The 23,515-nt window shown below is 37.5% G+C and overlaps 1 protein-coding gene across 5 annotated transcripts in view; it reads left to right on the top strand.

Annotated features, from left to right (window-relative positions):
* Positions 1-11,257: 11,257 nt before the first annotated feature.
* LOC147396354 (F-box family protein with WD40/YVTN repeat doamin) overlaps positions 11,258-23,515 on the top strand; it is a 55,973-nt gene continuing 43,715 nt past the window's right edge. Inside the window, exons 1-2 of one of the 5 annotated variants that reach the window (XM_086450016.1) lie at positions 11,261-11,634; positions 18,602-18,802. In XM_086450016.1, the coding sequence (XP_086306142.1) occupies positions 11,492-11,634; positions 18,602-18,802 (344 nt within the window). In that variant the 5' untranslated portion in view covers positions 11,261-11,491. Of the gene's footprint in view, positions 11,635-14,720; positions 16,216-18,601; positions 18,803-23,515 lie in introns of those variants that run through there. The other 4 variants (XM_086450017.1, XM_086450019.1, XM_086450018.1 and 1 more) reach the window with 4 other exon arrangements.

Below are 23,515 nucleotides of genomic sequence, written 5' to 3'. Positions count from 1 at the left end.
CAAATGATCCATAATCAAGCCACAAAAAAAACATAATAAATCAAACTAAAGCTAGGTCGATTTGGCAATGCCCCAATATTTAGGATTTTTCGAGTTTGATCCTTAATTGTCCCCAGTAGAGTCGCCACTAAAAGCACCTTCGATCCGCGGGTTACGGATTCGTTTTTTTTTTTGAGTCGCCACCTAGTTTTTATGGTCTAGGAACCGAAATATTGACTTTAAATGGATAAGAAACACTAGCCTACAAAAAGAACAGGTTCGGGGAACACATTACGGGGTTGGAAAGTGTCAGACACCAACCCCGCCCAACAAATGCCGATCTCTACATTTTCCCAAAAAATATTACATTGCTAAAAAAACCTAAAATAAATAAAAATTACTTTTTACCTGAGTGATTGCGACAACTAGTTTCCTCAGAGTTGGCAGAGAGCGTCCTTGTATGAGTTTTCCTTTTTTATTCCGTCATTGGATTTGCTTTTGATCTCTAAGTTGAGGTATCCTCCCCTAGATCTAAGTACTTTTTAATTTTTTTTTAATGTTTTTTTTAAAGGTTTCTAGGTATTTTTGGAGGGTTTCTAGGTATTTTTTGAAGAAAATTTAGGGTTTGGATGTTAGGTAAGGAGTTAGAGCTTTAAATTTAGGATTTTGGGAAGGTTGGGGGGTGTTTCTGAATTTTTCCTAGGGTTTATTTTGACTTGCGAGATTGGGTTGTGAATGCTTCTATTTATAGAGTTTTTTTTATTTTAACTAGGTTTCTTTTAGATAAGGTGAATTAGGGTTTAATTAGGATTTTAAATTAGAGTTTTAATTCTTACGTACAATGAAAGAATATTTTTTTAAGTTTTTTTGGATAACACCCCTAATTATATTTTTAATTCTTTGGGCCCCCAGATGGAGGGTTCTTTTAATAAATACAGGTAGGCCCCCACTTAAATGGGCCACTACTTAAAATTTGGCTCGTGGGCTTAATTAATTGATTTTAATTGTTTAAAAATATTAATTCAATTTATTAAGATTTCACTTTATGTTAATTAATATTTTAATTATTAATTTTGAAATTTTAAATTTTTAAGATTGGAAAATTATCGTTTTGTCCCCAAAGAGGACTTTTGCGTTTCGAGGTCATTTTTCAATATTTTGAGATGTTTTGAAATCAGTTTTTTGTAAGGAATCTAATGGAAGTATCGGTTTGTGTCACTTATGGGTTTTTAGCGTGAAATGGTCGTGATCCTATGAGGGGTATTTTCGTAATTTGATTAAAATTTTGTGAAAATTGACGAAACAGTTTATTTAGTTTTAATATGCTGTTTTATGTGTTCGAAAGGATTTTCCTAAGTGTAATGTAGGATCTAGAGATGTTTTGATGTTAGGTGTATTTTGATAATTTGATCATTTTTTAATGATTTTTCTTTTAAAACTTTTTTTTATCTCAAAATGATGATTTCTATTTTTTTTTTTATATTTTCCTAGCGTAGCGTGGTTTTTAAAGTTTTACTTGCTTGAGATACCTCATCCGAATTTCTAAAACATATCTAGTAATAAATAAAAAACATTGAAATATTCATCCATCATTGGGAACCGTCACAATCGAGTTGACGAGTTGATTAATCAGGTGTATGCAAAAATGGGGTATCTACAGCTAAACACATTATCACGTGAAAATTTTCCTAGTTGGTAAACACATTATCGCATGATGTACATAATTAGTTCCCACTTCAATAAACTTATCATCACATGTAAGGAATTTTCAAATTGATACAAAAATCACATCTGTAGAATTTTCAAATTGGTAGAAAAAAAAATCACATGTGTTGAATTTTCTAATTGATACAAAGTCCTTATGTATAAATATTTTCTGAATTGGTGAGGATTCACATGTATCAATGATTTTTAAATTATTAAAAATTTACATGCATAAAATGATTTACAAATTGGTAAGAATTCACATCTATAAAATTATTTTCAAATTGATAAACTATATATGCTCATAAATAAATTACCAAATTTGTGAACATACCACATGTATAAAATTCCCAAATCGGTTAAAATCCCAAATTAGATCTATCAAATATCGTCATGAACATTAATATTATCAAATCAAATAAATCATTATAGACATGAATATTATCAAATTAACCAAAACACATAAACATGAATATGATTAAATTGATCAAACCATCATGAACGAATAGTATCAAATCAATCAAATCACATAAGCATGAATATTCTTAAATCAACGGGATCATCTCAAATATAAACATTATCAAATTGAACAAATCATATAAACATGAACATTATGAAATCAATGAGGAGGCTCAAAAAAATAAATTAAAATATGGAAATCATAAAAAAGGTAAGTTCGACGTGCTTGTGTGTACTTAAGTGGCTATAAGGAGGCATCTTATTTGATCATGTGATCAAATGTAATTATACCTCATGGTATCAAAACTTATACAAAACAAATACTTATTGTTTGAAGTAGGACTGACAATGGATTGGTTCGGTATCGGATTAGTACCAAACCATTATCGATTAAAAAAATTTACATTGCGATCCAAATTTGATCCAATTTGATTGTGCTAATGAATTGGTGAGCCGAATCTAATCCGATTAATATCACATTCAACCCAACCCAATCCGATCCGGATACCCCCAACTTTATTTTTTATTTTTATTTTTTAAGGAAATTTTACTTTGGGAAAAAATACGGGTTTGGGAGAAATACTAGGGTTTGAGAGAGAAGGACTTGGGGAGATAGAAGTGGAGCTTCACCTTTACTTTCTCTTCATTAGACTCATCTTTGAATTTATGAAATTGGGCCTCGAAATCACGATCAACATCACATCTACATAGCGATTTACAACTTTTGTCTTCTAGCTTGGCCATAGGTAATCAACAATGAGTTCTCGGTTGATACGTGCATAAATTGTATGGGATTAGAGTAGTTTAATATAGTACGTATGATGTATTTGATATATTCTAGGGGTCATTTAGGTTTGTTAGGAAACGTGGGTAAGTTGTTGTGTTAGGAGACTTGGGTTGTTGAGTTGTGGTAAGTTAGAGTCATAGGATCATATTAGTTGTATTAGTTGTAGAAGTGTAAGTGGTTGAGTCATATTAGGAGTAGTCATGTATTTAAATTTCTAGTAGAATATCTAATGAAAGAATCATCTAAGATTTTATCCAACTTCATGAGAAGTATTTTGGAGGATTTGGTTTCACTCAAAGTGAATCACATGTTTCTTATTTTCTTATTTATTTTTCAAGATATACAAGAGAAAGAGTACACTTATTAATTTGGTATCAGAGCCAAATAAGACCATGTCTGACCCTAGAATTTCTCTACACAACACTAAGATCGAGGCCCTCAAGGAAACTTCTGCAGAACATAATGAAATGCTTAAGGAAATCCTACAACAAGTTTCTACCCTTGATATCAAATTTGATCATATTTCAATGAACTCCCAAACTAAATGAGGCGAATGATCCAATGGACGCCAAGGTCAAGTTAATGTAGTCAGTGAATCATCTCAAGTTGATTCGTTTGGCTCCATACAAGGCCGAACTATTCGACTTGACTTCCCTTGGTTTGAAGATGGGAACCCATTCAGATGGGTCTCTCTAGTTGAACAATTATTTTCTTACCATCAAATACTATTACAGCAAAAACTCAGTCTAGCTTTATTCTACTTAAAATTGAGTCTTTTTTATGGTGCTTTTGGTTGGAGAAATCTAAAGGCATTCTTACTTGGTCAAATTTTGTAGGTGCTCTTCATGCTTGATTTGGAACAATTGAGTTTGAGGATTATGCGTATGCTCTTGTAAAATCAGGTTAAACTACTACTATGCGGGATTATCAATCTTAGTTCGAGAAGCTCACAAATTGGATTGAAAGTCTCAATAAATCATTTCTCGTCAATTATTTTATGTGGATTAAAAGACGAGGTTATGATAGATATCCAAATGTTTCATCCTACCACACTCACTGTTGTCATTGGATTAGCTTGCTTATAACAAGAAAAATTGAATGTTGACCTGAGGCAAGCTGGTATGAAAATGAATGAGAGCATGCTCTCAACTAATTTACACACAACCAAGGCATTAATGAGTGTCAATTATGGATAGATGAGAGTGGTGGATATAGCCATCCTGACCATCGTTGTAAAACAAAGACTTTATTTCTAATTGAAGGTGGTTGGACAAAGGAGAGAACGTAGCCAAATTGTTGCAATTGATTTGAATGTTAACCTTGAGGACTAGGTTCATCCAAGGGGGGTTGATTGATACATGCATAAATTGTATGGGATGGGAGTAATTTAGTAGGATGCATCTGATGTATTTGATTTATTCTAGGAGCCATTTAGGTTTATTATGAAATGTGTTAAATTGTTGTGTTTAGAGATGTAGATTGTTGAGTTGTTAATTACTAATTTGTTGTAAGTTAGAGTCATAAGATCGTGTAGGTTGTGTTAGTTGTTGAAGTGTAAATGGTTGAGTCACACTAGGAGTAGTCATGTATTTAAATTTCCCGTAGAACTTCTAATGAAAGAATCATCTAAGATTTCATCCAACTTCGTGAGAAGTACTTTGGAGGATTTGGTTGTTCTTGAAGTGAACCACACGTTTATTATTTTTTTGTCAAGATAAAATAGAGAAGGAGTGCACGTATTAATATGAAATCAAAGATTATAGTTCTCCCACACATTTGGTTCAATTTCATCCTTAACTTCCACATCTACTCCATCCTCTTGGGAAGAAACCCTAGGTGACATTGAATACAATGGGTTTTGGGAAGAAACCCTAGATGAGGTTGAATATTATGGGTTTTGACTTTCTAAAAATAAATTAAATACATTGGGTTTTCGGAAAAAACTCTAAATGTTCTCTCTCAAGCAGCACAACGGATTAGAGTTTGGAAGAAAACCTAAATTTTTGAAAAGATTCACGGTGGATTGGGTTGGGAAGAAACCCTAGATTTAGAGAAAAGTGAAAATATTTTATATAAAGAGATAATTGGATGGGTTTGAGGTTAATCTAAAATAGAATCTTAAACTGATTCGAAATTTTATCGATTCTTTAACATTCAATCCAAATATGATTTTTTAATCAGATATGAGATTAATATCAGATCATTGCCAACCTAGCTCGAAGGGTTAAACATACAAATGGAATTTTGAGAGGGGTGTTTGTGGGGACAAAAACATAGGGCAATCTGTCAAGGGTAGGGACAAAGTCCATCCAATTTGGACACCTTAAAATGCCTCAGGGTAAAGTTATTGAACCATGATAATATGACGCTCCCCTCTATGATTATGCATATTGTGAGGCAAATGAGTGATGGTTGGGCATCATATTATCATGAGCTAAGTTGTTAAATGAGTCATGATGAATGCATGTCGTAAATCATACGCGATCTGCACACAATTGACGTGGCAAGGACAAGTAACCAGGGATATTTTTCATCATATACTCATGGAAAAAAAGATCTGTGGTTATGTGCCCTTGTGTAACAGCCATGTACTCTAACACCTAGAGTTTAGGTGTTGCTCACCCTGGAATCACCCGAGAGCATCTATGTAACATTATGTAAGGCTCACTATGAAACCATGTCAGCTCTGTGCCGGGGCATATCTGTTAGCTTAGTGGTATTTCTGTAATAAGGGACTATGATCGACCTCCACTTTTGATGTTTCCTTTTGGAAATCTAGGAAAGGAATATTAGCATCCTTGTAGGAAGAGTGTCTAGTGCTTCCCAATCCTCGGCCTACACCCACGTTGACTGAAGCCCTCAAGCCAAGCTGCGTGGAAGTCCCGTAGTGTCATAGGATCATCTATTGCTTGTAACACACCTTTATGCTTTTATAACGTGTTACACCGTGTAATCTCAATATTATATCAACAAAGTCGCCTCCGAACTTTGCCTCGTGTTGTCTCGTTTACTTGTTTGCTAACTACGTTTGTGGTGTATGATCATTTTACAGGCTTGCAAGTGGATTAGCACCCCCCTTGCGCCGCACAACCTCGCTTCGAAAGAACACAGCCGTGACAATATCAGAGCACAGTTGAGCTCAGTTGTTAGAGCACAGTTGGTAGCCAAACCACGTTGGTTCCAAGTTCACATTGGTTTCAATCCCAAGCTCTTCTCCCAGTTTCCATTTAGTTCACCCAAATAATGGCAATAGAAGAGAAAAGTACCGCAGACCAACCCACTCCAAACATACCACCACCATGTATAAACAAGGAACGTATTGAGGTACTCGAAGAAAAGATGACCATGCAATCCGACCTCATTGATGGAATTACACAACTAGATGGTCGCCAAAACACGCTAGAAGAAAAATTTGTGACCCTTAGAGCTAGAGTAGTTGACCTCGAGGAAGATACCCGAGGATCCCTAGCCAATTTATATGAACAAATTACAGAGCTCACTACAAAGGTAGGTTTCCTGGTCTGAGCCGTTAGTAATGATCGGCCTACTAGTAGTGATGTTTTTCCCTCGCACCTGCGAGTTCCCGAGCCACACACTTTCAATGGTATTCGTGATGTGAAAGAGCTTGAAAATTTCCTGTTCGATATGGAGTTCGTCCGGATTCAGAAGAGGTAAAGGTAACAACCGCTTCTATGTATCTTGTAGGTAACGCCAAACTATGGTGGCGAACAAAGTACACTAAGATGGAAAGTGGCCAATGTTCCATCGATACATGGGAAGACCTCAAAAGGGAGTTGAAGAATCAGTTCCTACCCGAGAATGTGGAGTTCATTGCCCACCGAAAGTTGAGGCAACTCTATTAGACAGTTACCGTGCACGATTATGTCAAGCAGTTTTTCGCCTTGATGCTCAATATCCGTGACATGTTAGAGAAAGACAAATTGTTCTCATTTACAAAAGGGCTCAAGCCTTGGGTTCAGATAGAACTACAGAGGCAACATGTGCAAGATCTCATGACTGCTATTGCAACAGCTGAGCGGTTGACGGATTATTCTCCCATGGATGGGAGCAGAAAGAAGGTACACCCTCAGTCGAAGGGGTATTCTCCACAACGTGAACGCACCAATAGGTCTTCCAAAAGTAAAAAATGAAGGATCTAGACACAGTCCAAGTAAGAGATCCCAACGGGATTCCTCTCCTTCAAAGAACACAGGTACCCGGTCTGCCAATCACCACAACAAGATTCTGTGTTACTTGCGTGGTGGTCCCCATATGACATTCAAGTACCAGCAGAAAAGTAAGTTGAACGCACTGTTAGCTTCCTATAGTGACCTTAGTCACGAGAGCACAAGTGAGCAAGAGGATGATGACTCTTTTCACATGGGAGCAATGCACCTTTTGAATGTACTTATGGAAACCTCTGAGACTCCGAAGATCCGTCAACGTAAGGATCTTATGTATATTGACATAGAGATTGGTGGTAAGACTACCCAAGCAATAGTTGATACAGGAGCTATGCATAGCTTCATTGCCCCTACATAGGCGAAACGCCTTAATATTCGGCTAGAGAAAGATTCAATCCGTATGAAAGCTGTTAACTCCGAAGCCACTCCTATATAAGGGTCGGCCAAGTCTGTGGCCGGGTCGACCAAGTCTGTGGCCGTGAAGATAGGCACATAAAAGGATAAACTTGATTTACTAGCAGTTCCACTCTATAAATTCAGAGTCATCATTGGGCTGGACTTTTTACGACAGAATAGGACCATACCAATGCCATTCACCTATACATTGGGCATGCTAGGTGAATGTCCAAGCTTCATTCCCATCTCTACAGGTAAAGAATAAGGAAAGATGATTTTAGCCCTTCAACTGAAGAAAAGGTTGAAGAAACGTGAGCAAATGTACATTGCTACTTTACGAGTTGAGCCTGATGATCATGACCATAATTTAACTCCCCTATTGGTAAAGCAGGTATTGATAGAATTTGATAACGTGATGTCGAATAAGCTTCCAAAGGCCCTACCGCCACGTATGCCGATTGATCATCAAATCGAACTAGTACCTGGTGCCAAGCTTCCTACAAAGGGGCCATACAAGATGAGTCCTCCAGAACTAGCCAAGCTATGCAAGCAACTTGATGGACTTATGGAGTCTAGATTTATTAGACCTTCGAAGGCACATAATGGGGCGCCTGTTTTGTTCTAGAAGAAACATGATGAGTCATTGTGACTTTGTGTAGACTACCGAGCGTTGAACAAGGTTACCGTCAAGAATAAGTATCATATCCCACTGATTGCTGATTTGTTTGATCAACTTGGGGCAGCCAAGTATTTTTTCAAGTTGGATTTGAGATCAAGTTACTATCAAGTACGGGTTGCAGAAGAAGATGGGCCGAAAACTACTTGTTCTACCAGGTATGGTGCTTATGAGTTTTTAGTCATGCCTTTCGGCATTACTAATGCACTTGCTACATTTTGCACCTTAATGAACAACCTCTTCAGATAAAACCTCAACAAGTTTGTTGTGGTATATCTTGACGATATTGTGGTGTATAGTTTTACTTTTGAAGAACACGTTCAACATTTATGCAAGGTATTCCAAGTGCTTCGCGACAATCAGTTATAAGTCAAGCTAGAGAAGTGTTCATTTGCTCAAGAACAGATTATGTTTCTTGGTCACGTTGTGGGTAATGGATAGATCCGGATGGACATGGAGAAAGTACGAGCTATTGATGAATGGAAAACCCCCTCTACCGTCACAAAACTCAAGTCATTCCTTGGTCTTGTGAACTACTACCGATGTTTCGTCCAAAGGTATTCCAAAAGGGTCGCACTTCTCACAGACCTGTTGAAGAAAGATAACACTTGGTCTTGGTCGGACAAGTGTCATGAAGCGTTTGAAAACCTCAAACCTGCTATTATGCAAGACCCTGTCTTAGCTCTACCTGACATCACCAAGCCGTTTGAAGTTCAGATAGATGCATCTGACTTTGCTATTGGAGGAGTATTGTTACAAGATGGACATCCGCTTGCTTATGAAAGTCGGAAGCTCAATGATGCTGAGAGATGTTATACCGCCCAAGATAAAAAGTTGTTAACCGTCATCCATTGCTTGAGAGTTTGGAGATATTATTTGCCAGGATCACAAGTTCAGGTGAAGATTGATAATGTGGTCGTGAGCCATTTCCTAACTCAGAAGAAGTTGACCCCAAAACAGGCTTGTTGGCAAGAGTTCCTCGCAGAGTTTGACTTGGTCTTGGATTACAAGCCAGGAAAGAACAATAGCATGACCGATGCCCTAAGTCGCAAAATAGAACTAGCAACACTTTAGTGACAAGTTTCTCAAGTTACCAGCATTTTACAGTAAAGAATTCAGAATGGTTTGAACTGTGATCCCTAAGCGAAGGCCATACTGTATATGATGCAGAAGGGGAAAGCACGCCGTTTTTGACTTCGGGATGGGTTGTTATATACCACCAAGAGCTACATGTATGTTCTATGTGCAGACAGGTTAAGACGAGAACCAATGAGAGAGTGTCACGACACTCCATGGGTTGGCCATCCAGGATGGCGCTGCACATTAGCTCTTTTGAGCAATGATACTACTGGCCGAACATTCGAGATGATGTGTTAGATTATGTGAGGACCTGCCTCATTTGCCAGCAAGACAAGTTCGAGCGGGACAAACCTATCGAGCTGCTGGAACCACTTCCAGTCCCTCAAAGGTCTTGAGAAAGTGTTTCTATGGACTTTGTCTCAAGTTTGCCGAAAGTTGTAGAGTATAGTTCCATCATAGTGATTGTGGATCGTTTATCCAAATATGCTACATTTATCCCGACATTAACATATTGCTCAATAGAGGAAACAACATACTTATTCCTCAAGCATATCATCAAGTATTGGGGTGTGCCCAAGAACATCGTCAACGATAGGGGTTCAAGATTTACAGGGAGATTCTGGACCGAATTGTTCAGATTACTTGGGTTTCAGCTTGACTTTTCGACCAGTGGATATCCTCAAACAGATAGGCAAACTGAAAGATTTAATGCCATGTTGGATGAGTATCTAAGGCATTTTGTCACTGCCAACTAAAATGATTGGGTGAATCTTCTTGATGTCGCACAGTTTTGTTTCAACCGTCATGAGAGCTCTTTTTCCAACAAGCGTCCTTTTGAACTTATCATTGGCCAACTCCTCATACTATTGTTTCAGGCTATCAGGGACAATGTCCAAGAGCGTACAGGTTTGCAAAGCTTTGGCAAGACAATAATGAAATTGCCAGATCTTACCTTGAAAAAGCGTCGAAGTGGATGAAGAAATGGGCTGATGGACATCGTCGACCAGATCGTTTCAAAGTTGGTGACTTAGTACTATTCAAGACAGATCAGTTGAGAAGGTTCAACCGAGTTCAACGAGCACATAGAGGCCTACTACAGTGTTATGAAGGTCCAATGCTCAACCTCTCTTGAGTCGGCAAGGTCTTCTACAAGCTGAAGTTATCGCACTGGTTACACAACATCCACCTTGTCTTCTATGCCAGTTGTCTCAAGCCATTCCATGCAGATCCAGCGCGTAGCATTCCAACATGTACACCTTCTCATTCAGCAATCCAACAAAAACGTGTTGTTAACAAAGTTCTCGCAGAGCGTCAAGTTAACAGTAGTTCAAGCAAACAGTAACACATGGAGTACTTCGTCACATGGAAGAACATGCTAGAATATGAAGTTACTTGGGAAAGTGTAGAGAACCTACAACCTTTTAAGTAGAAGATTGAAGAGTTTGTTAGGGACAATGCGACGAGGATGTCTGTAGAATAGGTAAGGGAGACTGTAACGGCCATGTACTCTGACACCTAGAGTTTAAGTGTACATCACCTTGGAGTCACTCGAGAGTATCTATGTAACATTATGTAAGGTTTACTATGAAGCCATGTCAGTCACGTGCTAGGGCATATCTGTTAACTTAGTGGCATTTTTGTAATAAGGGAGTATGATCGGCCTCCACTTTTGATATTTCTTTCTGAAAACCTAGGAAAGGAATATTAACATCCTTGTAGGAAGGGTGTCTAGTACTTCCCAATCCCCGGCCTACACCCATGTTAACTAAAGCCTTCGAGCTAAGCTACGTGAAAGTCTTGCAATGTCATAGGATTATCTATTACTTGTAACAGACCTTTATGTTTTTATAACGTATTACACCGTGTAATCTCAATATTATATCAACAAAGTTACCTCCGGACTTTGGCTCGTGTTGTTTCGTTTATTTATTTGCTAGTTACGTTTGTGGTGTATAATCTTTTTATAGGCTTGTAAGTGGATTAACATTTCTTTGCGCCGCATGACCTCGCTTCGAAAGAACACACCTATGACACCTTGGTAATTCGTATTTCGCACCCACTCTTATCTAGGTATCCAAAACAAATAGCAAAAATCGATGCGTGGATCTAATATAAAGCTTTTAAATTTTGTCCTTTTTCCGTTTCAAAAGTGATTCCAATCGACTCCAGAGTCCAGAGTCCCCCTAAAAAAATGTATTGGTAGCGAACGAAGAAACCGGTTACGGAATGGAACCGAACAAGCGATGGTCTTTAAAGCAGAGGAGTTTAAGAACTACAATTTGCTCCCTCGATTCCAATCTTCTCTCAACGATTTTCGCATCTCTCGACATTTTCGATCTCGTCCGCTGCTCTTCCGTCTGCAAATTCTGGTTCGTCTTACTCACTTAAAAATTCAACTCGAGTCGAATGTATCTTTTCCATCTTCATTTTCTAATCTCAAAACCCCAATAAAAAATTCTACTTTTTCTTTTCTAATTGTATATGTATATGCATGAGAGAATCATAACTCATACGATATATATAAAAGTATCAAATACTTTATAGTTCGTACACAATGGTTGTCATCGAATTGGTAGTGAGGAAGAAATTGCTGTTATTCGGGTATATTAGATGATTTGAAATTGAAGTACAATTTACATAACTCCTGGTTTATAATTTGGGATTCTTTTTGATAAGCACAAAATTTTTTAGATCAATGAACCCCAAAATGCAAAAGATGACTTCCTGAAGAGATTTTTCATTCTTCCATTCCTTTCCTTCCAAACGTCCCAGAAAATAGCAAAAGGAGCAACAAGGTTCCAAAGAAACCTCTAACTGACAATTTTGAGGACTTCCAGCTTTGAAATACACGGAGAATTTTGTATTCTTATGTGGATTTTGGTGACGCGAAGGTTGACATTATAAATTATACTCATGGATACCCATGTATAAAAAAAAATTATACACCTGGTTTTCAAACTCGGTATTCCGTTTTGTCTCGTCCCCCACTGATACTAAGTTTATTGAGCTGATTCATCTTCTCGGATGAGATAAAGCATTTAACTCTATTTATAGTTATTTATTAATATATATTTACTTTCAAAAGATTATAATTTTTTGTTTATAAAATGAGGATGTTCAGTTCACAAAATCACATTTTTATTCAGAAATTAAATATTTAAATCCTTTAAATATAATTAGATTATCAAAAATAATTTTTTTTTGTTTGACTAGGATGAGTTTTATGTACTCGTCCGAGATTTTCAAAATATCGGACTAGTTATCTCGGTTCTCAAACAAGACACCAAACGGGATAAAGCACCATGTAAATCTCTACTTGTTCTTGAATGAGCCATCTAGGTCTTTGACGAGATTTAAAACCATAATTATACTTGAGCATTAATATATCATCCACATAAATTAAGCGAGTGTCAATGGTGCAATATGATTATGATTATACTTGAACATAGCCAAACTAAGATAAAAGGGAGCTGTCGACAATCTAATAGAAACGCACTGATAAGGAGTTTATTGAAATGTGGGGAAGATTGAAGTGGATCAATTCCAAATTGGACTCATTTAATTAAACCTGGGTTCCTTATGGTTGCTTAGAAAAAAAATAATGAAACAACTTTTTTGCGTGGGTGAGTTGCCTCATTTTCTGTTGGATTTCTTTCGACGAGGGGTACCAATTTGTGCTTTGAATCTAAATCTTGAAATTTAAATTCTATAGGCAGTTCATCTGTTCATTGGTGTTTTCTGGGATCATAGAAATTATCCAAAAGAGTTCCCTTCTAAATTCTGCTGCTTTTTGTGTGACCTGGGTTTGTTTTTTTCTGTTTAAAGAAAAGATTCTTTGAAAGATTTTATCAGTGTAACCATATAAAGCTTTGGTTAAGCTTGCTTCAGCCCATAGAGTGTTTGGTGTGGTTGACTTATGGTTTATTAAGTGGGAATTAGATTGGGTTAAGCCAAACTGGTTGTGTTTATTGGCTTCTTTGCACAAATCCCATGGAGGCATGGGGTTTTGTGATCATTAGATTAAGTCTAAATGGTGTTGAACTTCCACATTATGTTAAAATGGAAGCCACTTTTGTCCTTTAGATGAACCACTTGTGGGTTAACATCATATTCTAGACGATGCATTTGATTACAAGAGGCCCCTTCAATTACTGAACCTACTTGAATTGGTTTTGATGCAATCTGTCTGGGTTATCTATTGTCATATTTTCTAGATGAAAATTGCACTAGGTCCAAGCTTAATATGATCCGTTGCTGTAAGGTATCGCTTATATTTTTGGTAACATTCTATGTCATAATGGTAGGATATACTTTCTAATACTTGTTCAGTTCAATATTAATGAATCATAATATGATGTATGGATAAGTTGGTTTACTTTCTAGTTAACTTTCCAATATGTGATACACTTTCTAATACTTGTTCAGTTCAATATTAAAAAACGTCCTAATATGAGTCATTGCCTTCCCTCTTATAAACTTGCTTGTATTTTACCAAGTTATTGGATAACTTTATGGTGCTATGGTGCTTTTTTCTTTCATATGCTTATTTAAATTTTTTTTACTCATTTTTATTTTAAGCATAAATAGTATAAATATATAGTATGTGCATGCGGATGGTTTTGTAGTATATACATGAAGATAGCTGGGCTCCTTGAAGGCTTCAGGTCACACACCTCATATTTGTTTCAGACATTAAAAAATGTATCATATAATTGCTAAATAGATTACTACCTGTATAAAACTCCATAATCATTTGGTACCTAGACAAGGTTGCAAGAATTTAACTTAGAAAGATTTCTAAGACCAGTCCTGAATATACCTAATACTTTATCATCATTACCCACATGTCCTTACACCATCTATGTGGGGTTGGCTACACTAATCAGGTTTTTCCATGCCATTCTGTAGATGGTGCAAAATGAGGAGAGGGCATTTAAGCCATTTCATTTTCATTTTGCCAATAAATAATAAATTAGGGCAACAAAGAGAACGGGGGCTTTTTCTAACCCTAATTTGATATCTCTCTCTATCTCTTTTTTTCCTTTTTATGGAACCCTTCCTCTTCCTGGAGGTTTTTCCCCTTGGACTGGGGTAGCCACCATCTTTCCCCAACCTTGATGATCATCATGATCACCATCTAAAACCTTATCCACCATTTTCTCCATTTACATTTTAGCGATTCTGCTGGGGAATGCGACTTGATTCTTGGCATTCCAACCCTTATGAACCATACACATACAACATCTACTTTGGATCCAACTACTCCATTGCTGAACTGAATCTGTGTTGCTCTCCCATTAGTTATGGTGCTACTTGTTCCTATAATAGAAGCTCAAAGAAATTCCATGCTTTGGGTGTCGTTGAAAGTATGCAAATTCATTGAAATGCATGACTCAACCGCTAGCAGCAGCCATTGATGCGTTCTGACCTGGTCTATTCAATTGAGAATTTGCAGAAATGTGAAGAAACTCAGGTAGTTGCATGGGGAGATCACAAAGACAGGCTTCAACGAAACTCCCTCTACTTTAACCAAGCTTATTGCAGTTTGTGCTAAAATCACTTTTCTTGAAAGCTTGAATTACGCAAGAAAGGCTTTTGAACTCTTTCTCAAAGATGGGATGATGGATTATTTCTTGTTCATGTGGAGTCTTTGATTAGAGGTTACTCTTCTGCTGGAATCGATAATGAAGCCATCTTACTTTTTGTCTGGATGGTGACCGAATGAGTCGAACCTAGGTCACTTTACTTTCCTTTTTGTTCTAAGCACCTGTTCTATGATCACAGAATTTGGGGAGGGAAATCAAGCCTGTGGTTCTGTAATCAAGATGGGTTTAGATGCTGACTACTTTATACATAATTCTTTAATTTGTTTTACTCAGAATGTGAGATGGATTCTGCTTGATGGGTTTTTCATGAAATGCTTGAGAGAAATGTTGTATTGTGGACAAGCCTGATATGTGGTTACAACACTAGTAGGGATTTTCCAAGAAAAAAAAGCAGTTTGTTGATGTTTCTTATCAGAAGCAAGTTGTGTTGGTGTAAAGCCACTGTTATCAGTAAGCATCAAGTCCTCCTTCCCTACTTGCACAAGCACTGTGCATGCCTCTAGGTTCCCCCTAATAGCAGCCCAATGGAGAGGGGTATAACCTTCTTTATCTTGTTGTCCCCTATAGGCATCCAGAAATAAAAAAGAGACTTGTAAAATCAGCAGAACCTTTTATAAGCAGCCCAATGTAAATAGCTTCTTCCATCATTGTCCGGCACATTCGGATCAACATTCCATTTTGTAACAATAAGTTAAAGGGCTTGCTGTTTTTCGTATGAAATGTTGCACTGGGTTTGATTCCTGATAGGATTACAATGATGGCCATATTCTCATCCTGTGCAGAATTAGACAATCTGGGTTTTGGAAGGTAGTTCCCACTGTTGCGTTCTATGGAATGGATTGGATGGTTGGGATTTTGTGAATGATTTAGTCATCAACATGTTCATGAAATGTGGAGAGCCAGAGATTGCTTGCAGACTTTTAAGATATCATGTTGAAACAAGACCGTGGTCCCTTGGAATATAATACTTGCAGGCTTGGTAAATAACAATGATGTGGGATCTGTCCGTACAGTTTTTAATGCAATGCCAGAGAGGAATCTGGTGTCATGGAATGCCATGATTGGTGCTTTGGTACATGAGAGCTAGATCGAGGAAGCAATTGAGCTTTTTTGAATGATGCAAAATGAGGGTGTTAAGGCATACAAAGTAAAAACGGTGAGCGTGGCTTATGCTTGTGGGAACTTGGGTGCTCTCGACCTCACGAAGTGGATGCCCCCAAAGTTCAATTAATCAACTGAATCACAATAGTACTTTTGTTCTTTGGCTATGGGCACACTTAATGAGAGAAGTACATGGCTTCATCAAGCACAAAAGCTGACTCAATATGCTTATTTATGCTTTCTGTATGTAATCACACCCGTTCACAGGGTCAAGCTATTTGTTTTCCTTAATTATATGGCAATGGGTCTGGTTGTTGCCTTAACTGATTGGAAAGGGTAGAAAAACGTTAACAATGAGGATCTGGGTGACGTTGATGCTTCTATAAAGGATGTCGCCTAGCGTGATGTTTCCCTAGAGCGATGCCAATGACCCCCAACGCAATTTTGCCCCAGTGCGATGACAATGTCGCCCAGCGTGATTCCACCCCAATGCTATTCCGCTTCCGGGCGATGCCAATGTCGCTCAACGCGATTCCTCCTCCATGCGATACCACCCTAGTGCGATGCCAATGTTTCTCAGCGCAATTCCGCCCTAGTGCGATTTTTCCTCCGGGTGCTACTGCCCTAGTGCGAATGTGCGATTACACTTCCGAGTGCTAACCACTCTAGTGCGATGCTAGCCTTTTCAATTGCTTTGTTTGCATCATTTACTTGTGTGCCTCCATGATTTGCACCAAAGATTACCTACTGTAGAAGTTGTCATAACTTCTACGCCCTGTAGGGGGCTAAATGTATATGGTGCAAAATGAGGAGAGGGCATTTAAGTCGTTTCATTTCCCTTTTGCCTATAAATAATAAATTAGGACAACAAAGAGAATGGGGCTTTTTCTAACCCTAATTTGATCTCTTTCTCTCTTTCCTTTTTTATTTAACCTTTCCTTCCTGGAGGTTTTTCCCCTTGGTCTGGGGTAGCCACCATCTTCCCCCTACCTTGATGATCATCATGATCACCATCTAAAACGTTATCTACCATTTGCCTCATTTACACATTCTATCTCACGTTTCAACTTTAGTTGAAGCATGCTTCAAAACTTTTATCTATGTTCCTTGGCCTTACCTTTGTCCTCTTAGATCCTTTAATTTGCAACATTTTGCTTCTTATCGGTGTCGTCAGTGGTCTTCATTCTGCCTGGCCTAACCATCTCACTCGATTCTTCTTTATATTACCACCTCATTTGGACACTCCTAGGATTCTTGAGATGCACTAATTTCGTATTTTGTCTTTTGTAATCTTTTCACTCATGCATATTAACATCTTTATCTCAACAATCACTCATTCTATTTGCATTTTGATTCTTGAATTTCCAACACTTTGCTTCCTTAATCATAGCTGGTCCAAACATTTTGCTTGAGCTTCATCTGTGTATGTTGTTGGTCACAAAGCATTACAGAGGCACTTCACTACTTCATCCATTCATATCTACTTGTTCGACTATCTTCATCCTCAACCTGCAAAATCTCCTCTAATATAAAGAAAAATCACCTATAATTGACCCGGGATGCTGTCTTATGTCTCCTTTCTAAGCTCTCTTGAAATTCTCCTAAACATCAACTAATAAAGATGGCACGCCTTTTACACACTCTTGGTTAAATGAGACCTTTGAGCCCCAGTTTGACCCATGCATGGAGCCATGATGGATTGATGCTGTCAAACCTGGCTATGTTAAATAGCTTATTTTAGAGTTGTTTTGTGGAAGGCTGCCACTGTCAAGCTTTTACCCTTGCGCTACCTTTCTCAAGTCCAAATGTAGTAGGATGGTTTATGTTAGGTTGGCAGCCAATGTAAAACTTGCTGCAAATCTCTTCATGTGAATTGTTTCTAAGAATTGAATGGTGAAGCATGACTGATAGTCCCGACCCCAATAATTGGGTAATGATGAATGGTGTTGATGGTGGGGTGGTGTTTTGTGGGCTAGTTATTTTGGCTTTTTGGCTAAAAGTGAGCCTACTGGTTTACATTTGGAATCTACTAATTGATTGCATGCTTCATAAATTATAAATTCTTGATAAGATTTGGAAAATATGGATTATAAAGATTTATGGATTGTTGTTCCCATGTCCTAGGTTCAAATCCCCTTGAACCCAACTTCATTTGCTAACCACTAACACACACACACACACACACACACACACACACACACACACACACACACACACACATATATATATATATAATAAGGTATGTATAATGTGAATAATGCACTAAGAGGGCCATCGAAATCCACGCTGCATTATGCTCATCTGAGGTGTCAACACTCAAATGTGTTGCATGGATTACCATGAACCTCAAGGCCTTGTATGCCTTACGTGTATTGGTATGCTATAAAAGCCCATAATAGCTCTAATTCAAACTTGCCTATTACGATCTAATTTATTATTAAAAATATCTGATACTTTATCTTCACATGTTAAGTAAGGTTAGAAACCTGTCCTTTGAATAGCCATTCCAAAATTCCGACGATGAGTAACTCCTTCAACATACTGGGAATTGATTTCACTCGCCTTGTGTATCTTTTTTATTTGATTGCCAGCACTCAAAAATATTTGTTTATGATCTTTTTCTTCCCAGGCATAATGTCATCCATACATCTAATTCATTAAAAGTGCAATATTGCAAGCAAGAACAGGATTTTCCAGGCCTTTCTGATGTGTCTTCTAGCTTGGGGACATCATTGAAGTTGTATCTAGAGGAGTTCGCAATAAAGCAGCATAGATTATCCTTACAGAATGGTTCTGTTTGTATTGATCAATGGAATGGCCACTTTGTTAGGTAAGTGACCTTTAATGTAAACCTTTTATTATACATTCCTTTTTTCTTATGAGCGCCTTGTAGGAAAAGACAACAAAACATGTCCACACTAACGTGCTAAACAAATGTAGCTGAAATACCTGAAGCCTCTCTGAAATAGTTGTAATTAAGAAAAAAAATGGAGGTGGAGTAGTTCTTATATGGTTGGCATACTGTTTTACTGGAGTAGTCATATTACTTGTTTTAAGTTATGACAGACAGAATTTTAGAGTGTAAGATTTTATGCGGAGAGAGTATAGAACAATTTTGGAGAACTTTCTAAGGATTTTAAAGGGAATGGAGGCAAACTTACTTTTTTTTTTTACAGTATTTTTATTTACATAATTTTCATTTCACATTTAAGAAGTTATTATGGTCATTGTGGAGGGATAAAACGTCTCCCTTCCGGATCGTCCATTTGCACCATCAACGTGCATCCCGAGGTGGACACTTGGCATCATTTGAAAAGAATTCTATCTTATTAAGGAATTTATGCAATAATTAATTTGAGTAAGGGATAATATAGTTAATTGTAACTTAATTAGGGTTAGAACTCTTTTTAGGGTTTTTCTATTTAAAGGCCTTGAGGCAAATGTAAAGATGGAGGAAAAAGAGAGGGGAAGAAGGTAGAGAAAAAGAGGGGAGGTGAGGAGGCCATGTAATCGTGAGATTTATAGTGAAACGGTTCCCCGAGCCCGTGGACATAGGCACGTTTGCCGAACCACGTAAAAAATCTTTGTCTTCTCTATTTTTTTTTAATGTTATTTTTATTATTTTGTGGATTGAATGATGAAATCGTGATCGAGATCTATTTATCACAAAATCTACCTCTACAATTGGTGCCGTCTGTGGGAATGAATCAGGAATATTCGCGAAAACTACGTTGGTGAGATTGAATTGAAGAAGCCATGTTTAGCTATTGGGACCTCTATTAGGAATTGGGAGTATCACCTAGAGGAACTTGTCATTGATTTATGATTTTTTATTTAATTTTGCCGAGGAAGGAAGGGAGAGGAATTTTAAAGGGCTGCTGTAGAATCGTGTGTGAGGGGGAGTCCATATGTGCGTTAGTGATAGTAGAGAGAGAGAGAGAGACCTTTTGTGGAGCTTCAATGGTGGATAACCAGATAGCGAAGGCTTTCCCTGTAAAATCAAGACTAAAACCCATATCAAAGAAACCTTTATCATCTTTAGAATCGAAGTACTGGAGATCCTTCAAAACTACCCAAATCTCCAACCTCATCTACCCCATAACCCATATCGAATTCTCTCCATCATCTCCACCATCTCCATTTGACTTCGCTGCGACCTTCTCTGCTTCTGTAACTCTCCACAACTTCCAAGTACTGGTCAAGAGGCGTAGTCTGTAACCAATTTTATGTGCACAAACCTAGAGATTACATCTATAATGGCGATTTGTCAATACTTGGATCTGCGTAGAAGGATGGTATTAGTGGTAGCAGTTCGGCACCAAGGCAAGAGTTAAAATCAGCTAGTCTTGGGAGCCGCAATGACTATGGTATTATTGGGGTTGGTAGTGGTTAGGTCTACAATGGCGATTGCACGATTACAGTGTGCTAATGTGGAAAGTGGTTTTAGACCACTAGAAAGGGTGGTCAAGGGATCCATAAGGGTGAAGGGTATGTTGGGTTATTAGGTCTATTTAACGTTTAAACCAACATATGTACATAGGAGGGGCCCACATTAAAAAAGAGTTTAGTATTCTCAAAGGCTACAAGCGTAGGCATGGTATGGTGTAATGTATGTTATGGATTTGGTATGGTCCTATGGTAAACAGGAGACATGTATGGTGTTGAAGGGTGAGAAGGAAAATAGGGGATTTACATTGCCAGGTCAAATAATGATATGGCAAGGTTTATATGCCATGCATTACTTGTAGCAGGGAAGCAACATTGATATAAAAATATACATCCAAGTTTGAACCATCTCATCATAAGCAATGGGGGTTAAATGTCTGTTAAAGTCATGAAGCATTGAACTTCAAATATTCATCAAGGCACATGTGTACATGTTGCAACTAGGACCAATACTTTGGCTCCAAATCAAATGGATAAGGTACAGTGAGGTAAGTTTTATAACTTTTTCAAATTATAATTGGATTCTATCTTCAATAGGTTGGGAGCTCATTCCGTGCCCAACTCAATTGAGTCTAAGGACTCCATTGAGTTAAAAGGTTCAATTTATTACACTGTTTTCTGACTCATTAACTAAAAGAAAAATTTGGGGGCTAATTCTATGCCTAACTCGGTTGAGTTTACAGACTCCGTTGAGTTAAGTAATTCAATTTATAATCCGTTGTTGTATGTTTGGGGGCTTAGTTCAAGCTCGTAATAAGGTCCCATGTGACCTAGTTTGTTACATGAGGTAGCTCGATTTAAAAGTAGTATGGGGGCTAATCTCGTACCCAACTTGACTAAGTTGAGGGACTCCGTTGAGGTAAGAGGTTTAGCCCATTATTTTAACCCACCGAGATAAAAGGACTATATTCTATGAACTTTGTGATTTCTGTTTGTTTAAGTTTTTCAGGTCAATTCAGCAAATTGTTATAAGGTGAGAAGGTCGATTCCTTTTGGACCCGAGCATCACTCTATGAGGTGAGTGATGCGAAAACCAAATAAGGTCGGTTTCTCTTGGACCTGAGCATCATTTTATGAGGTGAGTAGTGCGAAAATCCAATAAGGTCAATTCCTCCTAGACCTGAGCATCACTCTACGAGGTGAGTGATGCGAAAACCAAATAAGTCGGTTCCTCTTGGACTTAAGCATCACTCTATGAGGTGAGTGATGCGAAAAACAAATAAGGTCGGTTCCTCTTGGACTTGAGCATCACTTTATGAGGTGAGTGATGCGAAAACCAAGTAAGGTGAGAAGGTCGGTTCCTCTTGGACCCGAGCATCAATCTATGAGGTGAGTGATGTAAAAATCAAATAAGGCAAGAAGGTCGGTTCTATGTGAACCGAACTTCACTCTAAGGGGAGTGAAGCAAATTTTTACAAGGCAAGGGCAGCTACGGTTATTCTATTATTTATCAAAGTCTTGGATTGTTTTGGGATCCAAGCTCGATTTGAGATTTCGGTCGGTTATTTTATTTATTAAAGTCTTGGATCGTTTTAGGATCTAAGCCTGATCTGGGACTTTGGTCGGTTATTCTATTATTTATCTAAGTCTTGGATCATTTTGGGATCCAAGCCCAATTTGGGATTTTGGTCGGTTCTTCTATCATTTATCAAAGTTTTGGCTCATTAAGGAAATCAAGTTCAGCGCGGTCAAGTCTATTATTGAAACATCTACTTATTATGGGAGTTCAACCAAGTTGAATAGCAAGTTTGCAAAAAATAAGCTCGAGGGATCAAGAATCATGCCAGTTCAAAAATCAAAGATGATGCTCAATCAGGTCAGACGTATTTCTCAAGGGTAGATCTTGATACATCAATCTCCACTTTTGAGAGGGATAAAATTGTCTCCCATCCGGATTGTCCATTTGCACTATCAATGCGCATCACGAGGTGAACATGTGGCATCATTTGAAGAGAATTCTATCTTATTAAGAAAGAATGCCAATTTAAGAGGATTCTTCTCCTTTTTATGTAATAATTAATTTGGGTAAGGGGTAATATGGTTAATTGTAACTTAATTAGGGTAATAACTCTTTTTAGGATTTTTCTATTTAAAGGCCTTGAGTTCATTGTAAAGATGGAGGAAGAAGAGAGGGGAAGAAGGTAGAGAAAGAGATGGGAGGTGAGGAGGCCATGTAATTGTGAGATTTATAGTGAAACGGCTCCCTGAGCCCATGGACATAGGCACATTTGTTGAACCACGTAAAATTTTTTTGTCTTCTCTATTTTTTTTTTATTTTTTATATACTCTTTTTATTATTTTGTGGATTGAATAATGAAATCGTGATCGAGGTCAATTTATCACAAAATCGACCTCTACAGTCATTGTTCCTTCAAATGGTATTATTGCTAATGCAAACTTTATCCAGGCTTTGCAGTACAAATCTCTTTCTTTTATGTAAATCAAAGCATTGTATTCTTCTTACTTGGATAATCAGTTTCAAAGCTACAGTATAAAAGAAAAAAATTGGGCATCTTTCTATTCACCGATCATATTCCCACAACAGGATTATAATTTGCTTATTCACTTGAAGAATATCTCAATTGTTATTTATTTATTTGAGAAGTTTGCATTTTATTGAAAGAGAGGGTGCAAGAAGGTGAACTAGTATATATATATAATAATTTTTTTTGGTATTTGTAAAGAATTTATTAATAACCAATCAAAGATTGGAGCTTGAGAAGATCGACATGACAACAAAATATCGAAGAGGTACAAAAATTTACCAGTTTGGTATTAATATTTCATTGAACGAAAGGGTGCAGGAAGGCAAATTGCGGATAGATACGGTCTATGCTGTTATCTTAATGTAGGAGATATCCTCCTTTTACCTCATTGTCCAAGTTTGTTAGATGTCTCCAAATGGATAACTGCGCATTCCAATTTGCAAAGACTAACTACATTTTGTGGCCTAAGTTGATAATGTAAAGTATTTACATGTTTGGCCTTGCGATTCTAAGAGTAGAGTTAATCACAAGGAGGTTGTGAAATGTGATCTGTTTGAAAAGTATTTAGAATTCTTTCTTCTTTCCTTTCAACATATTCCTGCCTCTAGCTA

Source organism: Akebia trifoliata, chromosome 8, assembly GCF_017979445.1.
Source record: "Akebia trifoliata isolate Shusen 1 chromosome 8, ASM1797944v1, whole genome shotgun sequence".
NCBI classification, from domain to species: domain Eukaryota; kingdom Viridiplantae; phylum Streptophyta; class Magnoliopsida; order Ranunculales; family Lardizabalaceae; genus Akebia; species Akebia trifoliata.
This window is presented reverse-complemented; position numbering and strand designations above follow the sequence as displayed.